At 32.4% G+C, this 20,129-nt stretch overlaps 2 protein-coding genes across 2 annotated transcripts; one reads left to right on the top strand and one right to left on the bottom strand.

The window, feature by feature from the left end:
- Nucleotides 1-457: 457 nt before the first annotated feature.
- On the bottom strand, nucleotides 458-2,562 carry LOC140054216 (NADH dehydrogenase [ubiquinone] 1 beta subcomplex subunit 4-like). Its single transcript, XM_072099131.1, has 3 exons — nucleotides 2,408-2,562; nucleotides 1,704-1,847; nucleotides 458-1,270 (listed from the first exon to the last, which is right to left on the bottom strand). The coding sequence occupies exons 1-3, from the start codon at nucleotides 2,531-2,533 to the stop codon at nucleotides 1,208-1,210; spliced, it is 333 nt and encodes a 110-aa protein (XP_071955232.1). The 5' UTR covers nucleotides 2,534-2,562; the 3' UTR covers nucleotides 458-1,207.
- A 239-nt stretch (nucleotides 2,563-2,801) lies between these two features.
- Nucleotides 2,802-19,269, top strand: LOC140054694 (polycomb protein SCMH1-like). Its single transcript, XM_072099770.1, has 12 exons — nucleotides 2,802-2,819; nucleotides 4,019-4,097; nucleotides 8,863-8,924; nucleotides 11,145-11,379; nucleotides 11,749-11,837; nucleotides 12,349-12,592; nucleotides 12,958-13,137; nucleotides 13,401-13,601; nucleotides 14,317-14,478; nucleotides 14,779-14,940; nucleotides 15,647-15,813; nucleotides 16,286-19,269. The coding sequence occupies exons 2-12, from the start codon at nucleotides 4,076-4,078 to the stop codon at nucleotides 16,409-16,411; spliced, it is 1,650 nt and encodes a 549-aa protein (XP_071955871.1). The 5' UTR covers nucleotides 2,802-2,819; nucleotides 4,019-4,075; the 3' UTR covers nucleotides 16,412-19,269.
- Nucleotides 19,270-20,129: the final 860 nt, after the last annotated feature.

Here is a 20,129-nt window from a genome sequence, read left to right as displayed (position 1 = left end):
GTTCTCGTCAGATCACCGAAGAAACGTTAGGTGGCCGGGAGAGCTTGGATGGGAGAGCATCTGGGAATATCGGGTGATGTATATATGGAGTTAGAGTCCCATTAAGCATTTGAAATCAGCACTGGCAGCCCTGTATTATCTACATCTATAATGGCTTATGCTTCTTTGGTGGGGGCATTGTGGGCATTGGACGAGAGAAGCCCTTGGTCAATGACAGGACGAACCAATGTGATTTAAACAGTCCTGGTTTAGTTTCATCCATCATTATTCAGATGAATGCAAGACTAATTGACATAGTTGTTCACGACAGACGTCGACCATATTGATAATTATTGTGGATGTGTTTTAGGGAGAGCGAGAAAAACCAGAACATTTATCATGTGACTTTGAGATTACAAGGCATTGTTTGCAGCTGTTACTGGTGTGACAGGTTACAAAATTATTAAGCTTTTCAAAATCATCTACATTACCTTTATTCAAGATTTCAAAATCAATAACAACAGTATACTTATACAATGATGTTGATTCAGTCTACACTATCAACCTAGTTTGTGACCAAATATGGTAGTGATATGACATCATCATGTTCATATATGGGCACATTACATTTTTTTTATCACACAAAGTTTGATAGTGTAGATAGAGCTTTAAACCATCAAGCTATATATAAACTGTGATATTTTTCCATCAAAACTTAAATTGAGAAAATGTTATTGTAGATCAATCAATCAAATTTCAGTATTGAATGTTTGTTTCATTGCAGGTTTAATTTAATGATGTCAGTCCTGCCAAAATGTTGCAAGTAGGACATTCTCTTCCTCTCTATTGTTTGTGTTTTCATTATAATTTTTAATTCAAAAGAAGGTAATATCATGAATCCTGATGTTGATTCCTAGTTGTGAATTCTGTTCAATAAATAATCAATTTGACAGTATTTTGTTGCATGTGGTTAACGAAATTCCATAGTATAAACTGCAAAACATTATCAATCATTCCTTCTTTGAATCAACTTTAAATTTCTTCCATTAATATCTATTGGTAATTCTCCATCTGTTAAACTACACAGTATTCCAACATTTTTAACAGCTGTTTGAATGAATTATATTTGTAACTGTACTGTTCAGTACACAAAAACAGCACCACATCCGTGCCGCCATAACTAATATAACACACAATATATTTAAAGTTTTTAGGATGTAGTCTTTAGTTACAATCTGAGGTTACGTGGTGGTTTTGCTGTACCTGCTTTATAGGCAGCTTCACGCTTAGTCTGTAACAAAATTCATAAAATTATGATTTTCATCAATTAAATTTCCTGGATCATTATTCATAATAATTCTCAATATTTCTTTTAAATACTTATTGTCCCACAAAACATGAAAACTAAAGATGAATAAAAAAAAAAAAGTTCTAAATAAACACAAAATATAATGAACTTTTGAAAGATAAATATTTCATTTATAAACAAATAACTTGTTAACTATAACAACAAATCACCCCCCGTGGTCTGTTTTTTTAAATCAAATTTTTTATAAAAAGTGAATATCTATTACTGTATGTAACATTAAAAATAAAAATGGCATATTTAACCAAAACAATTGTTTTAATCTGTTTAACTTTACCACTAGCACATAAATTATTGGTACAGTATATAAAGTAGTATAATAATTGTTATTACTGCACCTAGAAAATATTTGAATTACCTTTGCAGTTGTTACATAATACATTATTAAAGCTGGTGGGATGAGTCCAAAAACTATACCCAATAAAGTTGTTTTTGTTGTTGCCCTGTAGAACATGTATGAATTGACCCGGGCATAGTTCCATCGTTTGACTGCAGGATCAAGCTGTGAGAAAGATATTATTCTTGATCAAAACTACAGAGAGTACTAACTATACACACTCACAATTAAACTTTTACACATGGTCTTCCTATAGAGGTATTATAAAATACTAACTGACAGGCGACCATGGAGGCACCAGGACAGACATAGAGAGATAGGCCTATATAATAATTCTTAGTGATTTTATTATATTATTCAAATCATGAAATTTAAATTATTAATAATATAATAAATAATATTAATAATCTTATTTTGTTTAAATAAATTATTTTTTACTTTTATTTTATATCATAAAACCCTGTGGATGGTCCACCTAGATTGAATCCTCTCCACCACACACCCCTGGTTCTACATTTGTAGGAGGTCCTAGAGGGCTAGGCCTAGCCCTGAATTGTAGTACGCCGGGTTGTTTACTCAGCAGCCAAACAGAACGTGGTTTTGTTGACACGATTACCGGTTAAATGTGAAACCTCCTCCCGCAAGCGGCCTAGGCTACCCTACCTAAAAAGGGCCAGGCTTTATTACCTGGTCTTTTAAAGGTTATAACTATTTTTTAAATTTACCAAATAACCCTTATGACTTGGATTTTGAATATTTCGTTGATATTCTCTCCTGTAAACATCTCGTAAGGCAGCTCGTTCTAATTCAGCTGCCTTTTCTTCGGCTGGTACTCCTCTGAAGGCATCCATTTTTGTTTCTTCCTACAAAAATTACAGATAGTATTATTGTAATATCTATATTCATTTCAATTGAGTAAAATAAATTAAAATAATAATCCTAAATTATTTAGTGGTAAATTTATGTTTTAAATGTTAATTAATTTATATATATAAAAAAGAAAAATATGCAGTAAATGGTTCCAATAATATAAAGTTTTATGACTTTTTTGATGATGGCGCTTGTTGGATAAATAGAGGGCGGCAATTAAGAAAATAAAAACATCGGAGATCGGAAAATCAAGAGAGCGTGAAAACGGTAGGTAACGAAAATTGTGAGAACGTTTATCTTGTTATTTTAACAGTATAATGCTGATGTATTTGTAATATTATATAGAATAGCATACATTTATTAATATACTTAATTAGTTAGAATGTTTGAAATTAGTTAGTTAATCATTATCTCGTATAAATCATGATACACTCTGCATGTGTGTTTGTTGATCTGTCAACATCAGTCAAGCCTAGCAAGTGGAGTGGAGTGTAGGCGTATCGGTGTGGCCTCGCCTCCTGCTCTAGGCTCAACAGCAAAACAGATGATGTGTAAGGGCTAAATCTCCCTTATGGTCTTTTTAAAAAAGACACGGATAGTAAATATTAATAATTATGAAGCTAGGTCTAGATTTAGTGCAGTGTGTGTCCTCTAGTTTTAGGCTTCTACAGTACCATCTAACCTTGTTGTACTACTTCTTGACTAATTTATGATTAGTAATAGACTAATAGTATAAATAGACTCATGGAGGCCTACCCTACCTGTAGTTCTGTAGTTCTGTATTTTATTGATGTTTTTAATTTATCAACCAAAGTCTTAATGATGATTATTTGTATCCATGTTTATTCATTCAGTCTAACATTAACAAATATTGTGAAAGAAGTCGGAAATTGCGGTTCAATGGTTACTTTTTTTATTCAGAGTAATCACCACATCATTTTTAAAACAAATTTGTTTTTAATAACATTGTAAATTGTTATAGAATCAAAGACACCCCAGTTGCTGATAATTGACAGCTCTTGTCTCTCCCTAGTGCTTTTTATTGTGTTTTGCTAAAACGAATATATCCAAAAAATAAGATTTGTTCTTAATATAATACTCACAGTATAATGTATCAAACAATGTTTAGACTTGTTTTTTAGTTATTGATTAGATGCCCCCCTCCGCCTTCAGTTGCCCCTAGCTACCAACCAATACTATTCAAGTATGAGTTTTAAATTAATAATTTTAACTTTTATTCGTGACTTTACTTTTTTACTGATTTTTTAAGTGAAATGTGTAATCCAAATTTACTACAGTAATTTAGAATTATTTCTTAAAGAAATAACTCAAGAAATACAATGTAATTATTTATCTGTAAAACAGGTGCAATATCTATACCAGATAAGTCTTTATGTTTTTTTTAAATCCTGTATAAATACAGTATGTTTTTCAATAAAAAAAAATAAATTTTTAATTTGTTTCAGACTGTGGGTTAAACAATGAGGTAATAGAAGTTGTCTAATTTACTTAGTCAGTCAAACATGCAGAAAACGTTTTACACAGGTAAATTTCTTATATACTGTAAGTGTAATAAGGCTCAGTGTAATTTTTTATACTGTAATATCTTTCTTACGTTTTAATTATTTCACCATACTTTGTTATGTTCGATGGAGAGACAAAAACAAAGACAAAAGCATACATCTTCATACAGTGTATCATATTTGACACACAACATGTATTTATAGGTCATCTGATACAGTATATTAATGTTAATATCTTTAATTCCTAATTTCCTGAATGTTGCAGCAAGTAAATGTCACGTTGATTGAAGCTTTCATGTCATTTCTTTCCATTATTGAAATGATTACTTTTTAAGATGGATAGAGTTAGAGAAACATTTCTATTGTTTTATTTCTGCCATCTTTATTTAAATTGAGATTTTTGTTTCTCATCCGTCCCTTTTTTTATTTGAACTTGCAATAAAAAATGAATACAAACATGCATCTTAATGGACATCTCACTTAAATAGAATAATTCTTTATTAAATTATTTTGTTTATTTTTCTAAAAACTACATACTGTTCTGTAACTATATTAGTTATTTTCCTACTTGCATGCTGAATATTTTAATATAAATTATGAATTTCTATTTTAATATCTTATTTAATATTCTTATGTTGCTTATTATCTTATCTCAATTGGGAAATCTTAACTTGAAATTTATGTAATTAATTTAGGCTCAAAATAATGAGGGTGGTTTTATTGTTTAAAAAAGTGTATATTGATGTTTTATGAATTATTATTATGAGTATATAGTAGGGTAGCCTACTGACTTGAAAGCAAATGTCTAAACAAAATTACCTCTTGAAAAAACAGCTCAAGGAAACGCCACATGTAATTATTTAAAATAATATTTTTAAAATAGTGGGTCACAGGTGTAATAATCTCCTTATGGTTTTAATTGACTTTTTACTGAATTCACTTTAGTTACTGTACATGACCTCCAGGTCAGCTTCAGGTCATGTTTCCATGGTTAATGTGACCTTGAAGGCCATGAAGAATTCCTATAATGACCTAGTTTACAATACTTTATCTTCCTTTTATTGCCTAAAGGGTGTCTAGTCAAGTGCACACTCTTCTGCTATCTGACCTTGGTGGTTCCTTGGGTTTATCACTCTAAAGGTTTGACTATTTGCAGAGAGCATTTTCTTACTACCAGTAAACATTTTTATTGAGAGTAAGTTATTGTATGTATTGTATTAGTAGAACTAGAATAATAAAACTTAATGTTCTTGTTTGTATAAGGATTTATTTAGCTCTTGTTGTGTTATTCAAACTAGAATTTAAAGCTGGCCAAAGATTGTGGAAAAATTTCATCTGGTTTTGCAATAGATAACGAAGATTTCTTTTTGTAAAAACTTCCAAATTTATAAACGAACTTACAGAACGTTTCAAAACCTGACAGGTTTCATTCTCAAGTGGCGTTTCATTGTTGTTTATCCTATGACGACGATGGTGGCACCATACCGACCTGTTGTAAGTTTGCATATAATAAAAAAGAAATCTTTGTTTGATTGTTGTTGATTACTCTTTATAATAATAAAATAAATACTACTGTGTTACTGAATATTCTATGCTGCTGTTATTGTTAACTCCAGTGTATCATTTTTATATGGACATTTGAATAGAGTAATCAATATACTACGGTAGTTTATAAAGCCCAGCTATTATTATGCTTCTATTGATATTTAATAGGTTTCAGTATCTGGAATTTCCATATTTTCAGTACCATAACTGTATTAATTACTATATTAGTGAAAAACTGTTTTAAAAATAATTTTTTTATAATACTTTTTATGTATTTTTGTTTATTTCTATTGGTGTTAATGATAGAGTTAAGGGTAGCGTTTTTGCTCATTGCCATATTTAGCAATGCTTTCATTTTGTTATCATTTGTTATATAATTTACAGTATATAGCCTGTAATAAATATAAGCCTACAGTTTGTAAAATTTCCAAAATACATATTGTAAACAAACTGTTATTGTAGTGTAGTGTTTTTATCTTAGTACCTATCAATCCATAGAGATTTTACTTAAGATACAGATGGATAAAACCTGATGTTTTCAGCAGAGAATTGTTGATAGACAAAAATATAGTTTCTCAGGGTTCAGTAATAATAAAAGATTAACACAACAACAGTATTATTTTGACTTGATATCAAACAATTCTCCAAAATATCATGTAGAATGACTTTCAATTTCAAGATTTATTTAAAGAGAAATTGAAATCAAACAATTCAGTAATTCGATTATCACAATGTCATATCACATGGATCAGAAAACATTTTTTTGTAAATATAAGATAGTGAAAGATATACTTTTTATCTATAAAATATTATTTAAATGATACTGTACAATAGACAGTCAATATATCAGTTTGTTCATATAGCAATATAGTCAACTCTCCCAATACTGGACTCTCTATTAACCAGAAACTCTTTCAAGACCAGATTTTTCTGGAAGTCCCCCAAAAGGTCTTAACTTCCTCTTTACCATTAAAAACTCATTCTGAATACTGTACCAGAGTCAATATATCAGTTTGTTCATATAGCAATATAGTCAACTCTCCCAATACTGGACTCTCTATTAACCAGAAACTCTTTCAAGACCAGATTTTTCTGGAAGTCCCCCAAAAGGTCTTAACTTCCTCTTTACCATTAAAAACTCATTCTGAATACTGTACCAGAGTCAATAGATCAGTTTGTTCATATAGCAATACAGTCAACTCTCCCAATACTGGACTCTCTATTAACCAGAAACTCTTCCAAGACCAGATTTTTCTGGAAGTCCTCCAAAAGGTCTTAACTTCCTCTTTACCATTAAAAACTCATTCTGAATACTGTACCAGAGTCAATAGATCAGTTTGTTCATATAGCAATACAGTCAACTCTCCCAATACTGGACTCTCTATTAACCAGAAACTCTTTCAAGACCAGATTTTTCTGGAAGTCCCCCAAAAGGTCTTAACTTCCTCTTTACCATTAAAAACTCATTCTGAATACTGTACCAGAGTCAATAGATCAGTTTTTTCATATAGCAATACAGTCAACTCTCCCAATACTGGACTCTCTATTAACCAGAAACTCTTTCAAGACAAGATTTTTCTGGAAGTCCCCCAAAATGTCTTAACTTCCTCTTTACCATTAGAAACTCATTCTGAATACTGTACCAGAGTCAATAGATCAGTTTGTTCATATAGCAATATAGTCAACTCTCCCAATACTGGACTCTCTATTAACCAGAAACTCTTTCAAGACAAGATTTTATCTGGAAGTCCCCCAAAAGGTCTTAACTTCCTCTTTACCATTAAAAACTCATTCTGAATACTGTACCAGAGTCAATAGATCAGTTTGTTCATATAGCAATACAGTCTTCTCTCAATACTGGACTCTCTATTAACCAGAAACTCTTTCAAGACCAGATTTTTCTGGAAGTCCCCCAAAAGGTCTTAACTTCCTCTTTACCATTAAAAACTCATTCTGAATACTGTACCAGAGTCAATAGATCAGTTTGTTCATATAGCAATACAGTCAACTCTCCCAATACTGGACTCTCTATTAACCAGAAACTCTTCCAAGACCAGATTTTTCTGGAAGTCCTCCAAAATGTCTTAACTTCCTCTTTACCATTAAAAACTCATTCTGAATACTGTACCAGAGTCAATAGATCAGTTTGTTCATATAGCAATATAGTCAACTCTCCCAATACTGGACTCTCTATTAACCAGAAACTCTTTCAAGACCAGATTTTTCTGGAAGTCCTCCAAAAGGTCTTAACCTTCTCTTTACCATTAAAAACACATTCTGAATACCACAGTCAGAAGATCAGTTTGTTCATATAGTACTAATACAGTCAAATCTCCCAATACTGGACTCTCTATTAACCAGAAACTCTTCCAAGACCAGATTTTTCTGGAAGTCCTCCAAAAGATCTTAACCTTCTCTTTACCATTAAAAACACATTCTGAATACCACAGTCAGAAGATCAGTTTGTTCATATAGTACTAATACAGTCAAATCTCCCAATACTGTACTGGACTCTCTGAAAACCAGAAACTCTCACAAATTTAGATTTTCCTGAGTCCTCCAAAAGGTCCCAACTTCATCTTTACCATTAAAAACACTTTCCGAATATCAGACTTTCCAGAGAACCAGACTAATTGGCCAGCCCAAAGGAGAAGTTGACTCTATTTGTTTTTCAAAACTTGTTGTCTTATGGTTTTTATTAAGTTTAGTGAGTTCATCTGAATCAGGGGATCTATTTTTAAATTATATACAAACCAGAGATCTGGAACCAACTTCCTCGTTCTATCCCCTTTTCAATTCAAATCTCTCCTGAAAACTGACCTATTTCAATAGCTATTCTTTTCATGTTGTGCTGTGAGACTCCGGTAAGGAACGCTTTATAAATGTTGGATGATATTATTTATTATTATATAACATTTTGGAATTTTTGTTCAAGTGAGCATTATGAGCGCTCACTGGTTGAACCCAGGGATTTGGAACTTATGGGGGCTCCTGAGCAGGAACCTGAGGAAGAATACGGGCATCAAGATATGACGTAAAAGACCTCCATCATTGGAGCACCACTAAGGGTCCATAAACCAGGAACCTCAGTCACTGTTCAATTACCTATATTGATTTTATGTATTATATGTTGCCATTTTACACCTTTGATTTGTGAAAATATCTGGAAAATGCTTTGACATTTAGGTTGAATACAAAATTTGTTAAAACAATTTCATTTAATAGATTTGTTTCGTTTACAGATAATTTTGATTGGGATGATGATATGATGAAGTTAGCTGCACCGCAAGCATTCTTTAAACAGGTAAGGGAGCTGTATAAACACAGCCATACTAGTAAGCGTGTAAAGTAAGAACAAAGCAATAGTGAGCGTGTAAAATAAAAACAAAGCCATAGTAAGCATGTAAAGTAAATCTCTCTGTATACTGTCTACAAACTAGTTTGACAAAAAAAGTGTGATGTGCCACCCAAATATGGTAGTAATATGTTAAAATATGGTAGTGATATAATAATAATAATAATAATAGTAATTGAGGCTCGTTCACAACAAAATGTTCCATGAGGCTGTATGAAATCATCATACTGGTATCCATATATGGGCACATCACATTTTTTCTCACGTCAAGTTTGATAGTGTAGACAGAGCTTAAAGATGTATTGTCCCTTGAAACACAAAAAAATGAACGTCAAAATATTCTAAATTTAAATTGGCCATATCAAAGTAATATTAAGGTTATTCACCTTAAGTCGAAAATTCGAGCCAAAAACAACAATTTTACGTAATTAACAGCTAAATTAATTTGATTACATTTCATCTGGATAATCGTCCGGAGTGAAAGTAAACAAAGATTTCAAACCATGAGTATACATTATGCATGATGCTAATTAGGATTGTTTACAACTCGTCACAGATGAGAAGATGTTTTCACACAGATCGCGAGGAAGTTTTATGATTATGCATACAGAGTAGCCAAATAAGCGCGTTGCATTATGAGATATGTTTTGATAGAAAAAGTAATTTTTTTAACCAAAAAACGTCTGTATTTCAGTTAAATGATTTCTTTTTCAACTAAGTTTTGGTGAAAATTAATAACTAATATGATACTTCAAAATGACCCACTTTTTTTCGAAATCTTTTTTTTTTTTTAAGAAGATCTTTAAGAAGAGTGCCTTTTTTGGCTTGTATTGAAAGTAGAACATCTCCTACAGCAGTGAATCACAGAAACCACATGATAGATAATTATTATGTACTCTATAGTTGTAATATGACATGACTGGGTACAAACTGTACAGATGTATTCATTTCCTGTATATTTAACTCAATACAATCAGAACATTTTTTATTTTTCATTTTTCTGTGACTGACCTGATTAGATAAAAGTTTGTACAGCTGTAATATTTTATTAAGCCCAATTAAACACAATAAACTTGTTTATCAGAATGTGTGGGATTTTTTTTTTCTTTATCATTTTTGTACTGGTAATCAATAAAAATGTATTCATACTAAAAACAGGTGTCACCTGAATGGCTGAAATGTTAAAACATTATTACAGGATAACTCCTATAAGGAGGTACAGTACATTATGGACCCAACAATAAAGTGTTCCTTTTACAGTGGTTTCCCCTGAATAGAGTTGGCCATAGTCTTAAAACACATTATTTTACCCTCATTTGGTTTTAGGGAGTTGTCTCCAAATGCGAGTTTCACCTAGACTAAAGACTCTGTCTACACTATCAAACTAGTTTGACAAAAAGGTGTGATGTGCACAAATATGGTAGTGATATGACATCATCGTTTCCATATGGACAGCACACACACCACATTTTTTGGTCACATGAAATTTGATAGTGTAGACAGAGCTTTATATATAAATAAATGATTTGAATTTGACTGAACCTAGATAGGCAATTTAACATTACCTCTCTCCTACTAATGTATGTTTCAAAGATTTTTTACATAATGTATGTTATTCATTGTACATCTGCCTATATTTATATTGAAACCTGGACACAATTAGTCGAATAATGTTTCCTTCCGTTTTATGAAAATTGGCTTGCCGTTTAGTTTAGTTAGGAAAATAGAATTCACTTTTTGTCTATAATAAATGCAGGTATTGTAATCAGCATAATGATGGGTAAAAATAAACTGCTGTATACTAAAAGTCATTGTTATCACATATGTGTCTGAATATGAAAAACATTTATTCAATTTAGTAAGGTGGATTTAGTAGATAATCTTCAGTAATTCAGGTGTAGGTTTTTGATATATCTTTTGTTTATTATGTTCATTTCCAAATGATCTTTTGGTCTACAGTACAGTAAAATGGTTAAAATAACAATAAATTCATCGTTAAATGGTAAAGCCTATGATCAAGTTGTTACTCTCCTAATCCTAGTATCTCACTTTAAAGTTTTTATAGATTTATCTATTTAGAAGACCTTGTCTAGTTATTATTTTTGCTGCCAAATATTTGCTTTACATTTAACATTAATAATAATACAATCAATCATTTATTTTTGGCAGGCCTTGGTTCCACCTCAGAATGATTTCAAGATTGGAATGAAACTAGAGGCACAAGATCCCAGGAACTTTACATCTGTGTGTATTGCGACTATTGTGGGACTGCAGGGGCCTAGGCTGCGGTTGAGGCTGGATGGGGGTGATGATAAGAACGATTTCTGGCGGCTGGTTGACTCATCGGATATCAAGGCTGTTGGGTATTGTGAGAAACATGATGGAATGTTACAACCACCTTTAGGTAATGTGTATTGCATTTTTTATCAGGCATAAAGGGCACGGTATCTTCAAGTTCAACATTTCCATTGTGTATATGTTAAGGGATCATGTTAATCAGTAACTACATTTTTTTACTGCAGTAACTACATTATTTTACTGCAGTAACTACATTTTTTTACTGCAGTAACTACATTATTTTACTGCAGTAACTACATTATTTTACTGCAGTAACTACATTTTTTTACTGCAATAACTACATAATTTTACTGCAATAACTACATTATTTTACTGCAGTAACTACATTTTTTTACTGCAGTAACTACATTATTTTACTGCAGTAACTACATTTTTTTCCTTACATTACTTTGAATTCATTTTTGTTTCATTGTAGGTTTTCGTATGAATGCATCATCTTGGCCAATGTTTCTTCTGAGGACATTGAGTGGAGCCGAAATGGCACCTGCCAAGTTCTTCAAAAAGGTTTCTATATTATTATTAAATTAGTTGGCTTTCTGTCTTTAACCAGCAATCAATTTTGTTTTTTATACCATGTTGTTGAAAACACAATAAAGATGACTTGAACTTGATAATTACACAGTCAATATCATTATCCATCCACAGGGACATATAAGAATTACGACTCTCAGAGGGGTAGTCATGTGATGCAGTTTCAACCAATAGTGTGCACGTATTTGCATTGCCTATGCAATAGTATACAAATAATGAATATTTATGAGTGTAATGGTACAAATAATGTCATTTGGTGAATGATGAAAAGTTAAATATCAAGGCTTCGCCTCGATGATATATAACCTTTCATCATTCACCTCATGCCATTATTTGTACCATTACACTCATAAATATTCATTATTTGTATACTATTGCATGCCATGTGACCCACATTCGTCCAATCAAATGACAGGAATTTATTTAGGTGTTATATATAATCAATTATTCATTAGCTTATATATATATATTGTATTTATTTTAGGAACCACCAACACCCAAGAATAACATGTTCAAGATTGGTATGAAGATTGAAGCTGTAGATAGAAAGAACCCACATTTAATTTGCCCTGCAACTATTGGCTCAGTTAAAGACACAACCCTGTTCATTAGCTTTGATGGATGGAGAGGTGCCTTCGACTACCACTGCGAGTATGACTCTAGAGACATCTTCCCTGTCGGTTGGTGCTCCCTCACCGGTCATCCCCTACAGATGCCAGGACATAAAGGTAGAGCAAAAGACTTTCTTTTCAACTTAAAATGTTACTTCTTCTTTTTCCCCATCCAGTTCAGTTTATTAATTTCCAGTCCTTAGACATTCCTATGGAGAGCTTATTGACTCGATCATATTCCGCAATTGCAGTCCTCTTTTTAACATTTTACTGTTTTTACATATTTTAATATGTCACATATTTGCGTGTAACAATTGTTATCGTGTTTAACCTTCGAATACAAATTTCAATTACTTTTGTATTTGACAATAAATGTTAACTTGTTTGTCTTCAATTTACCAATATAATTAATTTATTATTCACACAACCATAACCCCACTCTTTGTCGATTTCCAAATTGCTGAATTTTTTTTTATATATAGGCCAACCAAAGATGAGAAGAGCAAGTAGCAGTACCGGTAGTAATAATAACAACAACATAGAACGTTCTCTGTCTGTTAGTCCTGCTTCCACACCAACGCTGATTCCACCTCCTGTTAGTCCGGCTAGGAGCACCGGTAAACCAGAGCCAGATACCAGTACACAACCTCCACTGCCTTTAGGTACAGTTTGTTCCCTAAAGTAGGCTAATTTTAATCTTAAACACTTCTAAAGCTCTGTCTACACTACCAACTAGTTTGACAAAAAAAGTCTTATATACCCAAATATGGTAGTGATATGCCCAAATATGTTAGTGATATGACATCATCATGTCCATATATGGAAAACCTGCTCAAAATGAATTAGGTTGTCAGCCAATCCAACTCGCAAGCTCTCTCATAAACCTACTAAGTTATCTAATTTTATTCTAATTCGTTTTTTCCAGTGACCGTGTATGTAAATGGTAGTTGTAATAGCGGACCATACATAAACTCACATAAGAAAGCATTACCACCCAGGATTGGAATAGGACCCATTGATAAAGTGTATAAATGTGTACTTCAAATGTTCATTGACTGCGCTGTCCAACAGAAGAGGGTGTTCTCATTATTCAAACAGGAAACGGGAGGTAGCATACAAACCACAGGTAATGAGGAGTAATATCATATGCTCTATCTATGCTTTTAGATTGCATTGTACAGTAGAATTAATATTGGTGACCTCTGGATAGGTGTGGCCCCTAGATAGGAGTGATCCCTGGATAGGGATTACCCCTGGATAAGAGTGACCCCTGGATATGGAGTGTCCCCTGGATAGGAATTACCCCTGGATAGGAGTGACCCCTGGGATAAAAGTGACCCCTGGATATGGAGTGTCCCCTGGATAGGAATTACCCCTGGATAGGAATTACCCCAGGATAGGAGTAACCCCTGGATAGTAGTAACCCCTGGATAGGAGTAACCCCTGGATAGGAGTAACCCCTGGGATAAAAGTGATCCCTGGATGAGAGTGAACCCTGGATAGGAGTGAATCCTGGATAAGAGTGACCCCTAAATAGGAGTGACCCCTGCATATGAGTTAACCCTGTATAGGAGTAAACTCTGCATAGGAGTGACCCCTGGATAAGAGTGATACCTGAATGGGAGTGAACCCTGCATAGTAGTGACCCCTGCATAGGAGTGATAGGAGTGACCCCTGGAGTTGCTCACATCTGCTATGGTTGGCATGGAACCATATCGGGTCAAGGTGAATATTGAAAATCAAAACTTTCAGGCTAGGCACAATACCAAAATTTACCATGTTACATTACAATACTTAATATTATTATAATAATAATAATGATCTTATTTATTTCTAACCAGCGACATATGATGGTCACACACATTATGGCCATTTCAGAGCCCCAGAATCATTACATTTATTCTGGAACATGGTTGAGAAGTTGTGTGTAGATTTGCAATGTTGCGGTAATTTGTTGACAGCAAAACCACTTCAGAGCTCTTGTCCGAAATGTTCAAAACAAGGTGAGTAAAAAGAAAACGTCGTTGTTTAACCTCTTATTAGAGAGTTGTGACTTTACAACATTGCAGGCAGCTATCAAATCTAATTTATAGACAGTCTGCAAATGTTTGTTTAACAGGGCGAGTATAAAGAAAACTTTGTTGTTATCTAACCTCTTATTAGAGACTTGTAGCTATTTGTGTAAAGAAAACAATGTTATTGTTATCCAACCTCTTATTAGCGAGTTGTAACTTCACAACACAGCAGTCACCTATGCAGCTATCGAGTCTAATAGGCATTCTGCAAATTCTTGTTTTGTTTAGATATGCTTTTAGAGCCACCAAGTATTTCATTACCAGTTGGTGGAGGTAGTAGTAACAGCATTAGTACTAAAGGAACAAAGAGGAGGTGGTCTTCAGAATCCGGTCACCATCTTGAGAGAGAGTCAAACAAACTCAAAATACATAGAAAAATTATAACAGAACGTAAGTGGAACATGTGTTTTAATATGGAACCACTCCTTTAGGACAACCCTAGTAATGGGGCACTTTTCCATAAAACAAACAAGGGGAAATATATATTTTAACACTACAACCTAACTATCCAGAAAGCATTATTTTTTCTCCTTTGAGGCTATAACAGAAATCATGAATAATTCATAATCCTAATTATGACATTATAGAGGTCGCTATATATTCGCATGGACAAAGATCAAATACCTTGTGTCAACAGGTGTTGCTATGCCAAACAGTTGGTCGAGAGGTTAGGTATAGGTTTCAGACTAATGGTTTGGCGCCCTGGGTCCGATGCCCATAAACATCATCCATTTTTTTTTAATAGTTGAGAGAGATTATTTAGAGGGTTATGTTATATTAGGAAGTAGGTCAGCTATCTTGTAATCTTTATCAAAGAAAATAATTAGAGTCATGAAGTATTCATGATTTCTGCCATAACCAAATAGGAAAAGAGATAATGCATCCAGGAGACACCCTATTAAGGGCACTTTGTAGGGTCCCGAACCGAAGGTTTCCCCTCAATAGGGCTTCTGCTATAATCAGTATTCCAAAAGTGCAAATAGGAGTGTATGTGATATCCAGTTTTGTGATTAGTGTTTTAAGGAGTATTTCTATTTCTATCCAATGATGTAACACTTAATTGTCTCTTCAAATATACTTTTACTTTTATTACTAGCTGCAAGTTCAACAACTTCATTAATTCCTGAGACGAGGCTAGAACCAAAGCCGGAACCAAAACAACGCAGTACTGACCCAACACAGTGGTCCATTGATGATGTCACGCAGTACGTGTCAGAGGTCGATCCAGCCCTTGCACGCTTCAGTGAACACTTCAAGAAACATGTAAGACATAAATTAAAAATTGTTTTTATTCAATATTTTACACAGAATAATTGCACAGAATTTTTACACAGAATTATAAAACATGTAAAGCTCTGTCTACACTATCAAACTTTATGTGATGTGCCCAAATATAGTAGTGATATGCACAAATTTAGTATTGCTATGACATCATCATGTTCATATATGGGTACATCACATTTTTTTGTCACATAAAGTTTGATAGTGTAGACAGAACTTAAGACATAAATATTGACTATTTTTCAATATTTCAAACTTTATGTGACAAAAAAAATGTGATGTGCCCATATATGGACACGATGATGTCATATCACTACCATATTTAAGCATATCACTACCATATTTGGGCACATCACTACCATATTTGGGCACATCACACTTTTTTTGTCAAACTAGTTTGATAGTGTAGACAGAGCTTTACCCTCATTATGTGTATGTTTCTTTCTGATAATAGGAAATCGATGGTAAAGCATTGTTTCTCCTGAACAGCGAGATGATGATGAAGTATATGGGACTAAAACTGGGACCAGCTGTCAAACTGAGCAATTTAGTGGAAAAGCTAAGGGCTAAGAAACTTTAAGAAATCAAAATAAGGTAGCGTAGCATTGGGGGATGGAGACAGCGTGGGGGAACAATGTTGTTCCCTTTTTGCTTTATCGCAATTTTTTTTCATTGCGCAGTTTTGAAATTGATACATAACATTGAATTTATAATTATATTTAAAATTTGATCATTAAATATGATCTGCGTTACGTTACAGTATATGATAGAGTTATTCTCTTTAACATAGATCTGTAGCACCTTCTTAAATATAAAAAATGTAAACGGAAATCAAACACTGGTAAAATTGATTCTATCAATATTTACATGTCAAATTTTTGGTTTTTGAAACCTGTTTTAATAATTAATTACTGTAAAACAGTAAATTTGTAAATCTTAATTATAAAAAAAATACCAGACATGGCAATAAAGCCTATTAAAATTTGTTCATATTAAAATTTCCAAAAAATGTTTGTTGATAAAAGTTCCTAAATTTTCATTTTTATATTAATCAAATTGTTTCAAATTATTGGGTTTATATCACATGACCAGGTTTCATGATTCCCAAGTGTAGGATATTTGTCCATTGTTTTAACAATTTCATTATTACTGACCTTTTCTAAGATTATTTTTAGTTACATATTAATATGAAACTAGAAGTGTGTGATTCATGTTATTCATTTTACGTCCGCTTGTAAAAAAATATTTAAAAAAATCCTCGAATAATGAAAAAAAATTAAATCAAATTATGAACCTAGCACATTTCCTATGTACACACTCATATAGCATATTTTATGTTATAACACCTCAATTAAAAGCCCATGTGATTATTTTGTAATTAAATTTGCTGTAGAAATGATGTAAAATCCTACATTTATGTTATACAGGGTTAATAAAACATAGATTCATCATTTTATTCAATTCATTCGTAATGAAGGTACAGATAGAATGATGTGGGGTTGGGTGTGGATGGGGTAGGGGTGTGTTGTGCAGGAGTGAGTTGGGTGTATATTAATAAATCTTACAAAATAAAACATAAATTCATAACTTTATTAAATTCATTCATTCATTTAATATTACAGATGGGTTTGGGTAGGTTTTTTTTTTTGGCAGGGGTGTGTTGTGCAGGGATGTGTTGGGTGTATATTGCTTTTAATAAATTTTACAATTATACAGTACATGGTAATATAGCCTCTATGGGTATGTATATAATATTTTTTAGGGTGATCTAGCCTTGTACATCTATTGATGTGTGCTTTTTAAATAGATTGTAAGTTTTTTAAACAAAGTGTGTGTGTTGTATCTTTTTCAATTAGAAACTGTATGTATTTCACTTCATTCTGAGTTTTTACATTTTTAATGTGATTTATGTTTTGGCCAAATTTGTATAATTTTTTGTTATGTTGATAATGACCAAATTTGTTTATAATTTTAAAAACTTTTTATTAGAAACTTTTTCTTACCATGTTAAGTACATGTTAAAGAATTATTGTTAAAACATAGATATATTTTACCTACAGTATTATATTATGATATGATTTGAAAATACTATTTATTTCCTTTTTTTTTTACATTTTCCAATAAGATAAAAAGTGTTTTAACACTAGTGACATTTCTGTCACAAGAATTAAATGATTGAATTTACTGATTAGCAAATTTGTAATGTTTTTTTTGTATAGGTTGATTAATCATTTTTTCTTCTTTTCATAAGTATATTAAGCTTGTGTGCTTCATCTTGGCATAATTACCGTACCATACTCACTCACGTATCCAGTCCCGTAAATATGCTATTAATATTTTCTTAAGAATTTTAAATGATAAAAAAAAAGGTGCAGCACAGATATACTAAAAATACTATCAATTGTCTTCTAAATTCACCCACCGTGATTTTAAAAAAAGTGCCGTTGCTTTCAGATATTATAATCCAGTTAAGTTCTGTCCACAGTATCAAACTTTATGTGCCCATACATGGACATGATAACACAGCATAATTCACAGGGAATAATTTCGCCAGTGTAGCATAGCAAAAAGCTATACAAAACAACCTTATTGCTACACATTTCTAAAATTGTGTAGCAAAAAATACAATACAAAACTATGTTTCTCGACTAAAAAATCAGTTTGATTAGCAATAATTGCTAAACAAAATTTTAAAATGAAATTTTTCCCTGATTCAACATTTATTAGTTTCTATCAATGGTAAAAGCAATACAATAACAAAAAGTGGTCATTTATAATGAGACAATACAAAAATACCATTAATAGAGGATCTTGCAAGAAGAGATTTCTTGTCACGCAAGACCAATAAACGAAATGTTTGATAGTTTAGACAGAGCTTTTAATATGCATTTCTTCCTCTAATTAAAAACAGCTTTTCTTAAAATATTGTTATATAACTTAGATTTTGAATTTTTCCATAATTGCAATTGAGCTGGTAGCAAGGGGGTTTAATGTTATGATTGTAAATGTTCATCTGGTATTACTAAATGAATTGAGACATTTCTTTTAAAACAAATCAATTGGAGTTAGTTTCGTTGGTTTAGATTTGATTATGGGATGGACATTCACTATTGCCTTGTGGAAGGTGTATTTGGAAGAGACTGGGGACTTTGGCTTAATTAATTGGAGATATTTAAACAATTATTAAACACGGCCAGTATATGCTTTCTTTAATGTGTATTTTTTTGTTGCTACATAAATTCAAATAGTTGATGATGTATATAATGTATTAATTATGACGAAACTATTACAACTTGTCTTAATCGGAACAAATTTTCTTTTCGTTTTATTCAATTCACTTTAATAATTAAAAAAAAATGTTTTTAAACACAATCCTGTATAGTATGATATAACACATTTTTAAAATGTTGATTATTAATAATGTTGTAAAACAGCGTATCCAATAAAATGATAATATTTTCAAGTTTGTTTTTGTGTCGAATTTCACAACTGACGTGTCTTAAGCTCTGTGATGTGCCCAAATATGGTAGTGATATGATCAAATATGGTAGTGGTATGACATCATGTCCACATATGGGCACATTTTCTTGTCACATAAAGTTTGATAGTGTAGACAGAGCTTTAAGCTCTGTCTCTACACTATCAAGCTAGTTTGACAAAAAAAAGTGTGATGTGCCCATATATGGTAGTGATATGAAGTAATCGTTTCATACTGTAATCACATTTTTTTTGTAAAACTAGTTTGATAGTGATTGACAGAGCTTTAATCGTAATCATCATCACTCGATTTGCGTACTTTGTCGTGTCTGGAGACGATGAACGGCGGGGCTGTTTTATGCCAAGCGACAGTAACATATCCATCCATAACACATGAGTTTCACTTTCAACCCTAACCCTGTAAATAATATCTCTCAAACAAAAACATCAGTAAAAATATTCATCCTTATAAATTGTTTAGTTAATAATCAACTTGTTGTGGTTGCAGTTACATTATGCAATAAGTAAACAAGGACACCTGTATTATGCCATTCATTTCACAATACATATACACAGTACATTAGTCGGTGCCATGTCATTACGAAACTGTTGTGAAAAATGAAAAAAAAAACTTGCTGGTATTCAGGTACGGCCGGGGCACGGCTTAGCATTGCGAAAACCACTTTTAAAATAACATCCGTAGATATAGGCATATTAAGGGAATATATTTCTCCCATCACCTCAAACCAAGTTTATCCGTGGCTGACACACGATCAGTTCCACGCCCTTAACATATACCACGCTCCGGAGGAATGTATAGT

Source organism: Antedon mediterranea, chromosome 7 (genome assembly GCF_964355755.1).
Source record: "Antedon mediterranea chromosome 7, ecAntMedi1.1, whole genome shotgun sequence".
Taxonomy (NCBI): domain Eukaryota; kingdom Metazoa; phylum Echinodermata; class Crinoidea; order Comatulida; family Antedonidae; genus Antedon; species Antedon mediterranea.
The sequence above is the reverse complement of the archived record's forward strand: the minus strand, read 5'-3'. Positions and strand labels throughout refer to the sequence as shown.

Excerpts from the sequence above, each read along its gene's own strand:
- LOC140054694 (XM_072099770.1), top strand. The coding sequence starts at position 4,076 with ATGCAGAAAACGTTTTACACAG. Across the intron at positions 11,380-11,748 it reads AATGTTACAACCACCTTTAG|GTTTTCGTATGAATGCATCA; the intron begins GTAATGTGTATT and ends GTTTCATTGTAG. Across the intron at positions 11,838-12,348 it reads CTGCCAAGTTCTTCAAAAAG|GAACCACCAACACCCAAGAA; the intron begins GTTTCTATATTA and ends TATTTATTTTAG.
- LOC140054216 (XM_072099131.1), bottom strand. The coding sequence starts at position 2,533 with ATGGATGCCTTCAGAGGAGTACCAGCCGAAGAAAAGGCAGCTGAATTA. Across the intron at positions 1,848-2,407 it reads CAAGTCATAAGGGTTATTTG|CTTGATCCTGCAGTCAAACG; the intron begins GTAAATTTAAAA and ends TCTTTCTCACAG. Across the intron at positions 1,271-1,703 it reads ATTATGTAACAACTGCAAAG|ACTAAGCGTGAAGCTGCCTA; the intron begins GTAATTCAAATA and ends ATTTTGTTACAG.